This window comes from Eimeria maxima, genomic scaffold (assembly GCF_000499605.1).
Source record: "Eimeria maxima Weybridge genomic scaffold, Emw_scaff451, whole genome shotgun sequence".
NCBI lineage: Eukaryota > Apicomplexa > Conoidasida > Eucoccidiorida > Eimeriidae > Eimeria > Eimeria maxima.
In genome coordinates, this window is record NW_013566515.1 from 1 (window position 1) to 12,500 (window position 12,500).

At 50.7% G+C, this 12,500-nt stretch overlaps 2 protein-coding genes across 2 annotated transcripts in view; one reads left to right on the forward strand and one right to left on the reverse strand.

Annotated features, from left to right (window-relative positions):
• Positions 1-2,680: 2,680 nt before the first annotated feature.
• On the forward strand, positions 2,681-5,092 carry EMWEY_00033640 (zinc finger (C3HC4 RING finger) protein, putative; the record flags this gene model as incomplete). Its single annotated transcript, XM_013481882.1, has 6 exons — positions 2,681-2,848; positions 3,163-3,269; positions 3,499-3,606; positions 3,861-3,968; positions 4,433-4,493; positions 4,634-5,092. The coding sequence occupies 6 exons, from the start codon at positions 2,681-2,683 to the stop codon at positions 5,090-5,092; spliced, it is 1,011 nt and encodes a 336-aa protein (XP_013337336.1).
• A 1,259-nt stretch (positions 5,093-6,351) lies between these two features.
• The window catches only part of EMWEY_00033650 (hypothetical protein, conserved), a gene marked incomplete at both ends in the record, with an annotated part of 6,967 nt that continues 818 nt past the window's right edge, over positions 6,352-12,500 (reverse strand). The window contains 4 exons of the mRNA XM_013481883.1: positions 6,352-10,213; positions 10,513-11,844; positions 11,951-12,201; positions 12,464-12,500. The exon at positions 12,464-12,500 is cut by the window's right edge and continues 818 nt beyond it. Coding sequence (XP_013337337.1) covers positions 6,352-10,213; positions 10,513-11,844; positions 11,951-12,201; positions 12,464-12,500 — 5,482 coding nt within the window. The remainder of the gene's footprint in view (positions 10,214-10,512; positions 11,845-11,950; positions 12,202-12,463) is intronic.

The window sequence follows — 12,500 nt, forward strand, 5'->3', positions numbered from 1 at the left end:
TATATATATATATATATATATATATATATTGTGTTATAATTATTGTTAATGATTATGTGCATGTACTCCTAAGGAGAGCAGCAGAAGAAAGAAAGAAAGAAGAAAGGGAGTTGCTGTTTATTAAGAAACAGCAAGACACCAATATCCGCTAAACCCTAAACCCTAAACCCTAAACCCTAGAAATGGCCGGACGAGGGAGAAGGGTTTTTATTGCATGCATGCAGCAAAGAGAGGTATCCCTATTAAGAAAAAAAAAAATAAATATATAAATAAATAAATAAATAAATTAATTAATTAATTAATGGGGATATATAACAATAAAAGGAATAAGGGATTAGTGTCTCCTTTTTATTTATGTGTCTCTTTTCTTCAATGTGTTGCGCATCGTTTGTCTCCTTTTTTCTTCTCTCTTATAAACCCTAAACCCTAATTATAAACCCTAAACCCTAAACCCTAAATAGGGGAATACAGCTGCTTCTTCTTGCAGCGCCGTCTTTATTACCTTATCTGCATGCATGCACATTTATGGGGCTTTTTCCTGTTGTTATGTGCCCTAAACCCTTAAATGAAGAAAACACTAAACCCTAAACCCTAAACCCTAAACACTAATCTTTTATGAGAAGTATTAATGCCCTGCAAAGCCCCAAAAAGGGCAGCAGCGCTGCATGCATTCTCCCCTCCCTTCCTCCTAGCTATCCAGAGGTTAGCTAGCTAGCTAGCTATATGACTAACTGGCTATCTGGCTAGCTAGCTATCCGACTATCTGGCCAGCTAGCGACCTGGCTACCTAGCTAGCTAACTAGCTGACCAGCTACCTAGGTAGCTAGCTAGCTACCTGGCTAGCTAGCTAGCTAGCTAGAGGAGAGAAGGATAGATGCATGCAAAAGGGTTTAGTTGTTTACGAATTTATCTGCCTTTTGTTAATTCTTGTCTTTTGTCTCCTCTCTTGCACTGCATGCATGCAGCCCCAATGCATGCAACAGCACACTCTAGTTAGCTACTCCTGCTGCTGTTGTTGTTGCTGGTGCTGCTGTTGCTGCTGCTGCTAGACCTGTACGGGTATTCTTATGCTTGCATGCAAGGAGGAAGACGAAGGGCGACCTCTTGGGGGCTTTGCTGCTTGCATGCAGCTGCATGCATACTGCAGCAGCAGCAGATGCCGCAGCAGCAGCAGCAGCAGCAGAAGCAGCAGAAGATACAGATATTAGGGGTCTAATTTTACTGACCCCTTATATTTATATTTATATTTATGTATATATATTTATATTCATTATTTATATTTATTATTTATACTTATTTATTTATTTATTTATTTACTATTATTAATATAATAATAATAAATAATAAATAAATAAATATATTTATTATATAAAGAAGGAACAACCCCACATACAAACACACACAAGACACTCGTTGCTGTTGCGCCGCTGATGCTGCGCCGCTGCTGCTGCTGCTGCTACTGCCGCTGCTGCTGCTGCTGCTGCATGCTATATTAGAAGAGAGTTGTTATTAAATAATTTAATTAGAAGCACACAAGCAGCAGCAAAGTATGCATGCAAATATAACTATAATTACGCACACAACAGCAGCAGCAACAGCAGCAGCAGCAGCAGCGGCAGCAAGACGCGCTGGCAGCAGCAGTGCTGTGTGTCCTGGTGTACTACGAGCAGCAGCAGCAGCAACAGCAGCAGCAGCAACAGTTAATCCTAATCTATAGGAAAACTATACAAATATATATATTTACTTATTATACCCCTAACTTGCTGCTGCTGTTGCTGCTTCTATAGCAGCAGACTGATCGACCTACTGCAGCAGTAGCTGCTGCTGCCGGCAGCCGACCGAACGAGTTGCCGCTACTGCTGCTGCTGCTGCTGCTGCTGCTGCTGCTGCTGCTGCTCGGGGCCTTCGTGCAATATTGATTGCTTACAAAGAAAGGTAAGGCAATCTGTCTTTTAGGAAGAGAATTTCCCTTAAAGAGCAGCAGCAGCAGCAGACATCGCTGTGCAACTACAATAACAGCAGCAGCAGCAGCAGCAGCAACGGCAGCGGCGGCAGCAGCAGCAGGAACATCAGCAGTAGCAGCAACAGCAGGTGCAGCAGCAGGTGTCTGCATGGTCATAACCACTAGAAACTTTAGTGTATATTGACCATTAACCCTTGAGGAAGAACTGCTGCTGCTGCTGCTGCTGCTGCTCCGTTGGCGGGCCTCACTTTGCCACAGCAGCAGCAGCAGCAGTGGCAACAGCAACTGCAGTAGCAGCAGCAACAGCAGCTACAACTGCAGCAGCAACAACAGCAACAACATCACGAAGTAGCTAAAACACAATCCCCAACAACTCCCTTGCGGCGCAGGTCTTACCATCAGCAGCAGCAGCAGCTGCTGCTGTTGCTCCTGTTGCTGCTGCTGCTGCTTCTGCTTATCTGCACCCAGCAGGGCAAAGGTGAACAGCACAGAGAACGACACAAGCAGTGAGGGAACTGGTAACAAGGGCGGAGCCAGCAGCAGCAGCAGGAAGCCACCAGCAGCAACAGCAGCACCTCCAAAAGCTGCAGCTGCAGCAGCAAGGTAAGCGTAAACAACCGCAACACCAGCAGCAACAGCAGCAACAGCAGCAACAACAACAGTAGCTGCAACTGCAATTGCAGTACCTGCAGTAGCTGCAGTAGCAGCAGCAGCAAAATGAGCAGCAACGTGAGCAGCAACATGAGCAGCAGCAGCAGCAGCAGCGGCAGCAGCAGCAGCAGCAGCAGCGGCAGCAGCAGCAGCAGCAGCACTAGCAGCAGAATGGCGAACCTACTTTTAAAGGCGTGCTGCAGTGTATGGCGGGGTATTGCATATGTGCATACCGTAAGTAAACCCTAAACCCTAAACCCTAAACCCTAATCTATAGGAAGCATTGAATTTATCTAAATAGTTAGAGACTACGAGTGCAACAAGGCGCAGCAGCAGCAGCAACAACAACAGCAGCAGCAACAGCAGCAGCAGCAACCTTATTAGCAAAACCCTAAACCCTCGGTACAAACCCCACATAACATGGATACGCATCTGCCTCTCACTATCGAGGGTTTAGGGTTTATTCTTTTAAGCAATAAAATCTCCCTCCATACACCTACCCAAAGGGTTTAGGGTTTAGGGTTTAGGGTTTAGGGTTTACGGTGCAGCGACTAGAGGAAGCCCTTCTTGGCCCTGAGGTACCACAAAACCCTACAAGAGATGCAATCATGGAGGTTGTTGATCAAAGCCCTCAAGATGCCCTTGTATTTATTAAGTAAACCCTAAACCCTAATTAACCCTAATTAACCCTAATTAACACTAATTAACCTTAATAAACCCTAATAAACCCTAAACCCTAGATAAACCCTTAAGGTTAAGCTCTAATAGGCTGCAGCCGCTGCCAGTCGATAGTTGAACACCTTCGCGGCGAACACTTATAGGAGGAGAGGGAGTATCTCGAGGGTTTAGGGTTTAGGGTTTAGGGTTTAGGGTTTGTGGTATAGGATTGTAATGCTTTTTGGCACAATTTCGGGGGTTTTGATCTCCGCACCAACTGTTGCATATTTATATCTAAATTGGAGTCATTGTGATTGTAATAAAGCCTTACAATGGTTAGTAAACCCTAAACCCTAAACCCTAAACCCTAATAGTACTCATATAGTTTATAGTGATGCACTGCAGTTGGGGGTTTACGGATGGGCTGCTGTTCTTTTATATGGGAGGCAACTCAGCCTAAGGGTTTAGGGTTTAGGGTTTAGGGTTAAGTCTGTTGCAAGGCGAGTGCACTCAGCTGCGTTTTCCTAAGGGTTTAGGGTTTTAGGGTTTAGGGTTTAGGGTTTAGGGTTTAGGGTTTATGATTGTATAGGTGGAATACAATATTTACGGCCCTTCAAATTCCTCAATTGCCCGTTCGTTATTTATTTTTCTGTCATCTTTGTACCTGTGGAGGAGAGAGACGCGAAATAGTAGACATGTAAACCCTAAACCCTAAACCTTAAACCTTAATAGACTTTCTTCTTGATAGTAGTATCATTTGTATCATAAGTGTTTATATTATAGGCATTCTATCCTTACTCCCCCTCTTTCCTAAACCCTAAACACCAAACCCTAAACCCTAAACCCTAAACCCTAATTTAGGGTTTGCGATTCAGGGTGATGCGAATGACGAGTGGTCCTGCATGGAGTTTCTCCAAGGCATTGAGTGTTTTATCCTATGGGTGGTTTATATTGGGGGTTATTTGGGTATTTAATCAAGACCCTTGTACAGAGGCAGCAGGACTATGGAAGCTCACCGTTAGCTCCGTAAGCTAGGGTTTAGGGTTTAGGGCTTGGAATTAGGGTTTAGGGTTTACGGGGATTCGATAGGTAGCAGTAGTGTCGAAACTCACCTTCAGCTCTGTACGCTAGGTTCTAGGGTTTAGGGGGTTTAGGGTTTAGGGTTTACGAGGATTCGATAGGCAACAGGACTATGGAATCTCACCGTCAGATCGTCAGCGCCGTAAGCTAGGGTTTAGGGTTTATGTTTAACGGCTTTATTATTTATGGTTTTATTATTAATTATTTTAGTGTTGAGGGTTTTTAGGGTTTAGGGTTTAGGGTTTAGGGTTTAGGGTTTAGGGTTTAGGGTTTGCGTTTCAGATATCGGTGAGTTTGTTACGTCTGGTGGCGACATTTGTGTCGTTTTGGATATCATTGCCTCCTAGCGACGAAGGAAGGGGTGCTGCTGCTGCTGCTGCTGCAGTAGCAGCAGCAAGAGCAGCACCAATAACAACTAGATGGAGAAGAGGTGCATATCCTCACGAAATAGATGCACTACCTACCATGAAATATAAAGAAAAACTTGAACAAATCCTCGATCAGCAGCGATACAATGAGCGGCAGCAGCAGCGGCAGCAGCAGCGGCTGCAGCAGAAGCAGCAGCACCTGCAGCAAAGGCATGCAAGAAGAATACGTAACGAAATTGGATTAACTAAGGAAGAAAAAGAAGACCTACAAAAAGAATTAGAGGAAGACCAGCAGAGACTGCAGCAGCAAGACAAGCAAGACCAGGAAGAGAAACAAAGAAAGAGGAATATGTATGTTAAAAAAACCCTATAAACCCTAAACCCTAAACCCTAAACCCTAAACCCTAAACCCTAGAGTTGAGCTACATAAGTCATATCTCCATCATTTTGCGTCATAAAGAGTTCATTTTTTGTGCTGCTTCTGCTGTATGTATATTTGCTGCTATTGTTGCTGCTGCTGCTGTTGCTGCTGCTGCAGGACAGGAGCATTCTCTTCTACCTTTAGCGGCTGCGTAATTTGTCTAGGAGAATTTGTTCCTGAGGATACAATTCGTCTTCTTCCTTGCCAACATTTCTTTCATAAAACTTGCATTGATGCTTGGCTAGTTAAGAGCAGAAATTGTCCTCTCTGTCTTCGCCCTATAGCCATTTAGCTAGCTAGCTAGCTAGCTAACTACCTAGCTAACTATGACTAGCTATTTAGCCTGCTAGCTAGCTAGCTAGCTCGCTAGATAGCTCGCAAGGGAGCTATTTAGGTCGCTAGCTGTCTAGCTAGCTAGCTATTTAGCTACTTTGCTCCTGGCTAGCTATGGAGTTTTCTATTCATGTAGCTATTTGGCTAGCTATTTAGCTAGCTGGCTAGCTAGCTAGCTAGCTAGCTAGCAGCATGCTGCCTATCCATCCGCTAACTAACTAGTTAGCTAGCTATTTAGCTGGCTGGCTAGCTAGCTATTTGGCTAGCTACTTAGCTAGCTATGTAGCTAGATGGCTAGCTAGATAGCTGGCTAAGTAGCTGGCTAGCCATGTGTATGCCTAGCTAGCTAGCTAGCTAGCTAGCCAAATCGCAAGGAGAGAAGCCACCAGCTCAGGAACTGCGCCTGCCCATGCAGGTTTGCAGCAACAGCAGCAGCAGCTGCTGCTGCTGCAGCAGCAGTTGAACACGCACGTGCTGCTGCTGTTCCATACGTTGAAGTAGCAACTATTTTGCCAGCTGCACCCACTGGTGGTGCTGATGCTGCAGCAGCAGCTGCAGCTGCTGCAGCAGCAGCAGCTGCTGCTGCTACTGTTGCTGCTGCTAATGAGAGCAGGTGATTGAGTATGTCAAACAACAAATTAGGGAATGTTTTGCTGCTGCAGCAGAAGCAGCACAGGAAGCAGCAGCAATGTGCATGCATTTTGCTGCTGCTGCTGCTGTCAGCTGCTTCTGCTGCAGCAAAGGCGACGGCAACAGCGCTATCGCCGCGTTTTGCATCAACAGCAGCAGAGTGCAGCAGCAGCAGCAGCTGCTGCTGCAGCTGTTGCTGCTGCTGCTGGTAAACTCCAACTAAGAGTGCAGCATCGAAACAAAATTGTTCAGTTGACGAAAAACGCAGGCGCTGCTGCTGCTGCTACTGGTGCTGGTGCTGCTGCTGCTGCTGCTAATGGTGATGGTGCAGCTGCTGCTAGTGGTGTTGCTGCTAGTGGTGGTGGTGGTGCTGCTGCTAGGGGCGCTAGTTGCGTCTGTTGGTACTGAGCAGCATTTTGCTGCTGCATATGTGGCCTACGAGTCTGCAGCAACAGCAGCTGCTGCTGTTGCAGCTGCTTCAGCAGCTGGTGCTGCCGTTGCTGCTCTAGAAGCTGCTGCTGCAACTGCTGCTGCTGTTGCAGCTGCTGCAGTTGCTGCTGCTGCTGCAGTTGCTGCTGCTGCTGCAGCAGAAGTGATGGAGGCGACGTGTGTATCGACAGAGGAAGTGTTGGCTTAGGAGTTTGCAGCGGTTGCTGCTGCTGCTGCTGCAGCAGTCGTTGTTGCTGCTGCTGCAGCAGGAGTTGCTGCTGCCAGTTGTCATACCGGGTGTTTCCTCCTGCTGCTGTTGCTTCTGCTGCTGCTGCTGCAGTAGGGTACCTGCAGCAATCAGTAGATAGAGACAATGTCCTGGTAGCTGAAGGCCTTCCCTCCATAACAAGAGACCTGCTGTGCATAACGCGTGGCAGTTGCTGCTGCTGCTGCTGCAGTTGTTGTTGCAGCAGTTGCTGCTGGTGCACTTGCTGCTGTAGCAGTTGCTGCTGCTGAATTTGCTGTTGCTGCAGCTGCTGTCGCATATGGATGGGGGTGAGTGGCTGATGAGGCTGACGAGGCATGCTGAGTTGCTGCTGCTGCAGTTGCTGCTGCGGCAGTTGCTGCGGCATTTGTTGCTGCGGCATTTGTTGCTGCGGCAGTTGCTGCTGGGGCATTTGCTGCTTCTGCTGCTGCCGTAGCAGCACTGCCTGCTGCTGGAGAGCAGCAAGACGAAAGGTACTCTGCATCTCCTGGCGACGGGGGGGATCAGGAGATGCGTTGCTCCGCAGCAGCGCCTGCGGGTGCTGCTGTTGCTGCTGTTGCTGCAGTTGCTGCAGTTGCTGCTGCTTCATGAGAGGACTCAATTCCCCAATTCTCGAGCGGCTGCTAACTAAACTACGATGCGTCGCATCGAGTGGTAGCTGCTGCAGTTGCTGCTGCTGCAGTTGCTGCTGCTGCGGTTGTTTCTGCTGCAGTTGCTGCTGCTGCGGTTGTTTCTGCTGCAGTTGCTGCTGCTGCAGTTGTTGCTGCTGCAGTTGTTGCTTCATACAGTGGTATTGCACGAGACTGGGCAAAGAGTGCCCTCCTTGCTGCTGCTGCAGCGTCTGCTGCTGCTGTTGCTGTTGCAGCAGGTGCTTCACTTGGTCTTGCTGCTCTTTGCTGCTGCCACTGCTGCTGTGCTGCTGCTGCTGCTGCTGCGGGAGGTCCAATGAGCTGCAACGGGCGATTGAGGCCTCGCGCGAAGAAAAGCTGCGCTGCCTCCTCAACAATGTTGCCCCTTGCTGCTGCTGCTGCTGCTGTTGCTGCTGCTGTTGCTGCTGCTGTTGCAGCAGCTGCTGCCGCTGATGCAGCGACTGCTGCAGCTGCTGCTGCTGCTGCTGTTGCTGTTGCAACAGCTGTTGCCGCTGATGCAGCGGCTGCTGCAGCTGCTGCTGCACCGGCAGTAGCAGCTGCTGCTTCTGCTGCTGCTGCTGGAGTCTATTTAGGTCTGCGTGCTGCTGCTGCTGCAGTTGCAGCCGTCGCGCTTCTCCGAACTTCAATCCCGGCGGCTGCTGCCGGAGTTGCTGCTGCTGCTGCTGCTGTTGCTGTTGCTGCAGCTGCTGCAAACATGTCTGCCCTGCTGTAGAGATGCTTCGAGAAGGTGCAGCAGACTGTCCGATGCTGCTGCTAATGCTGCTGCTGCTGCTGCTGCTGCTGCTAATACTGCAGATGCTGCTGCTGTTGTTGAGGGAGGGAGGGTGTGGCAGCTGCGATGGCTGCATCGGCTCTGCTGCTGCTAGCTGTCCCTGCAGCACAGCCCGCTGCGGCTGCTGCTGCAGTTGTTGTTGCTGCTGCTGTGGCGGCGGTGTCGAGATGAGAGGCTGCTGCAGCAGCACAGGTGTTTCCCCCTTTGCAGAGGAGACCATGCGGCTAGCGGAGATCTTTTGCAGTTGCTGCTGCAGCAGCTGCAGTTGCTGCTGCTGCTGCTGCAGTTGCTGCAGCTGCTCCGCTTCAACCTTGCATAAGCTAGAGGAAAGGGAAAGTGTCTTATCTTGCTGCTGCTGCAGTTGCTGCTGCAGTTGCTTCAGCCTTTGCTGCTGCTCTGTTTCGCGGTCTCCAAGGTCAGTCTGCTGCTGCTGCTGCTGCTGCACCAGCCGTTGTTGCTGCTCTTGTACCAATTGCTGCAGCTGCGGCTCCTGCCGCTGCTGCAGCGGCAGGGGTTCCCGCTGCTGTAAGGGACCGGCTCTTGCTGCTAACGTTTCTTCACGTGGTCTGCTGCTGCTGCTGCTGCTGTTGTTGCTGTTGTTGCTGCTGCTCCTGTTACGATCTGCAGCAGGGCCTCCTAAGACCCCTGTATCAAATTGCAATCCTCTTTGCTTCTGCTGCTGCTGCTGCTGTTGCTGCTGCTGCTGCTGTGTTGCTGCATCCAGGGGCAGTCCCCCACACCGGCCGCAACGCCCATTAACGCATGCAGGCTTTTGAGCTGCTAGCCGCCTTGTTGCTGCTGCTGCTGCTGCTGCTCGAGGACTTCGAGGCGTTAACCTCCCTGCAGGTTTGCTGCTGCTGCTGCTGCTGCACTCTGCTGCTGTGCGAAGAGACAAGGGAGATACGTCAGGACTCCTACGGCGTTCCACTGCCTTTAGATCGGCGTTGCTGCTGCTGCTGCTGTGCAGCGCAGCAGCAGCAGCACCACCAGCAGCAGAAGCTGATGGTCTTAGGGGATGCTGCTCAGTGTGCCTGCTGGTGTCCCTGCTGGTGCTGCCCTTGTTGTTGCTGCTGCTGCGGTTGCCTTCCGTCTGCTGCTGCTGCAGTGGCTTCTTATGCAGAAGCTGCTGTTCCTCCTGCTGCTGCTTCTGCTCAAAGAGTTTAGCAGCAACAATCTGCCGTGCAGCAGCAGCAGCAGCAGCAAACACATCAGGCAGCAGCGCATTCAATTCAGGTCCCCCCAAGGCTTCCATCTGAGGATTAAGCAGGAACTTGTGCTGCTGCTGCTGCAGTTGCTGCTGCTGCTGCTGGAGCAGCAGCTGTTGCTGCTGCTGCTGCATTCGAGCAGCAAACCGGCTCGTTAGTGCTGCTACCCTGTCATCCTCGAGACCTAGCTGCTGCAGCTCAGCTACCACTTCTGCTTCCCAACTGCTGCTGCTGCTGCTGTTGCTGCTGCTGCTGTTGCTGCTGCTGCTGTTGCTGCTGCTGCTGTTGCTGCTGCTGTAGTTGAATGTTCTGCCGTTGCCTCTAAATGTCTGTGGTAAGAAGTCGCTTCTAAGTCTTGTATGCTCTGCTGCTGCTGCTGCTGCAGGGAAGTGATCGCGTTGCTGCTGCTGCTTCTGCTGCTGCTGCTGATGCGCAAAGCTGTCCATTGTCTGTCCTTGGAAGCCTAAACCTCTGTTGTAGCTGCTGCTGCTGCTGCTGCTGCTGCTGTTGCTGTTGCTGCTGCTGTTGCTTCTTGCTGCAGCTATAGTTGATGCAGCTGCTGGTGGTCCTAGGCTCCTCGCGCGTCTATAAGTCGTCTTCACGGCGCGTTGCTGCGGGTTCCCTGTCCCTGCTGCTGCTGCTGCTGCAGCAGCAGCAGCAGCAGAAGGGACTATTCTTCCTCCTGTCTCCTTTTGTCTTTGCTTACAAATCTCTATATGACGATCAACAGACTTTAGGCAAAAACGACGAAGACATAAAGGGCAACGAGCAGCAGGAATTAAGCGCCACCTGCAGCAGCAACAAACAGCAGCAACAGCAGCAAAAACAGCAGCAGCAGCAGCTATAAAAGATAAAAGGTTTAATTACAGGTAAAGGGAAAATGTCAGGTAAAGACACAAACACAAGAAGGACAACTCAACAGCAGCAGCAGCAACAGCAGCAGAAACGGCAATGCCACCAGAATACAACGGGTGCCGCTGCTTCTGCTGTTGCTGCTGCTGTTGCTGCTGCTACTGCTGTTGCTGCTGCTTTTGCTTCTGCTGTTGCTGATGCTGCTGCTACTATTGCTGCCATTGATCAGGTGTTACCTGTCTTGGGGTCGAGCTCGTTGCAGATCCGTCCTGCCACAGGTAGATGCTTTCTTCTGCTGCTGCTGTTGCTGCTGCTGCTGTTGCTGCTGCTGCTGTTGCTGCGGCTGCTGTTGCTGCGGCTGCTGTTGCTGTTGCTGCGGCTGTTGCTCTTGTAGACGGTGCCTCTGCAGCTCTTCCTGCTGTTGTTGTTGTTGTTGCTGCTTCTGTTGCTGCTGTTCCTGCTGCTGCTGTTCCTGCTGCTGCTGTTCGTGCTGCTGCTGTTGCTGCTGCTGCTGTAACTGTGGTGGCTCCAGTAGGTCCTCCATTGCTGCGCTGCAGTCGCTAATAAGACGACTGCTAGCAGCTCTGCTGCTGACATTGCTGTTCCTGCTGCTCTGTCTTATGCTGCAGCTGCTGCTGCTGCAGCTGCTGTTGCTGCGGCTGCTTTGCTGCAGGGGAGGCGGCTCCCCTGGCGAGTTTGTCCAGCAGCTGATGCCAACACTCGGTTGCCGCTCAGCAGCACCAGCAGCAGCATCTGTTTCTACTGCTGCTGCTGCTATTGATTCAGCCCCAACTGCCGCACTGTTAGCAGCAGCAGCAGCAACAGCAGCAGCAGCAGACGAGGCCTCTGGAGCAGCAAGGGTCTCCCTCCAGTCGCTTGCGTTTGACGCTGCCCTGGTTGCTTCCGCTGCTGCGTCTGCTGCCTCTGCTGCTGTTGCTGCTGCTACTGCTGCTGCAGCTGCTGCAGTTGCTGCTGCTACTTTTGCTTCTTTTGTTGCAGTCTCTGTCCCTACTTCTTCTTTGTATTCTACCTCTGCTGCAGCCTCTGCTGCTGCTGCTGCTTCTGCTGCAGCGTCTCCACTGGTTGGTGGTAGACGCGACCTTGCAGGCAGCGCCCTTTTGCTGCTGTTGCTGCTGTTACTGCTGCTCCTTCCTCCTCCACCCAATGCAGCAGCAGCAGCAGCAGCAACATCGGATTGCTGCCAGCTGTTGTGATTTTTGCTGCTGCTAAAAGTCTCATCTGTTCGTTGCCTGCTGCAGCTGTTGCTGTTGCTGTTGCTGCTGTTGCTGCTGCGTGCTGCTGCCCAACGAGACGCAGCAGCAGCCTTTGCTGCTGCTGCATCTCTTCTTTGTTTAACAGCTTGCTGCTTCAGCATTAGCTGCTTTTGCTGCTCTCTTTGCTGCTCTAGCAGCAACTGCTTGAGCTGCTGCTGCTGCTGCTGCCGCTGCTGCTTCTGCTGCTCTAGCTGCTGCTGCTTCTGCCGTTGCCGCTGCTTCTTTTGCTGCTCTTGTGTCTTTGCTGCTTCGCATATCTTTAGATGCTTCTCTATCCTTGATGCAACAAAGTTCCTGCATGCAAATACACACACCCTGCTGCTGCTGCTGCTGCTGCTGCTACTCTTGCTGCTGCTGCTGCTGCTGCTGCTTGTGTGTTTGCTTCTTACGTGTTGCTTACCTAAGACAGAAGCAGCATTGCTGCAGCTCTTCATCTTGTTGCTGCTGCATCTGCTGCAGCAGCAGCAGCTGCTGCTGCCGTTCAATTGCTTCCTCAAAGTTTTCTATTCCTCGTACAGGGAGATCATCCACCTGCTGCTGCTGCTGCTGCTGCTGCGGACTCTGCTCTTGCTGCTCCTGTTGCTGCTGTTGTTGTTGCTGCTGCTGCTGTTGCTCTTGCTCAGCTCTATGGAGCAGCAAGGAAGGAAGCATCTGCAGCACAAAGGAGAGACAGCAGCAACAGGAAATTGCAAATACTTTGACAATAAGATTGCTGCTGCTTCTGCTGCTGCTGCTGTTGTTGCTGCTGCTGTTGCTGCTGCTGCTTTTGTTGCTACTTGTATTGGTGCTTCTGATGCTGCTTCTACTGGTGCTGCTGCTAGTGCTTCTATTGCTGCTACTGCTGCTTCTATTGCTGCTGCTGGTGCTGCTGCTGCAGCAGCACCAGCAGCAGCGGGAGAAAATATAAGCACACCTCTGCTGCTCTAGCACCAACTGAGGTATGTTTGTGC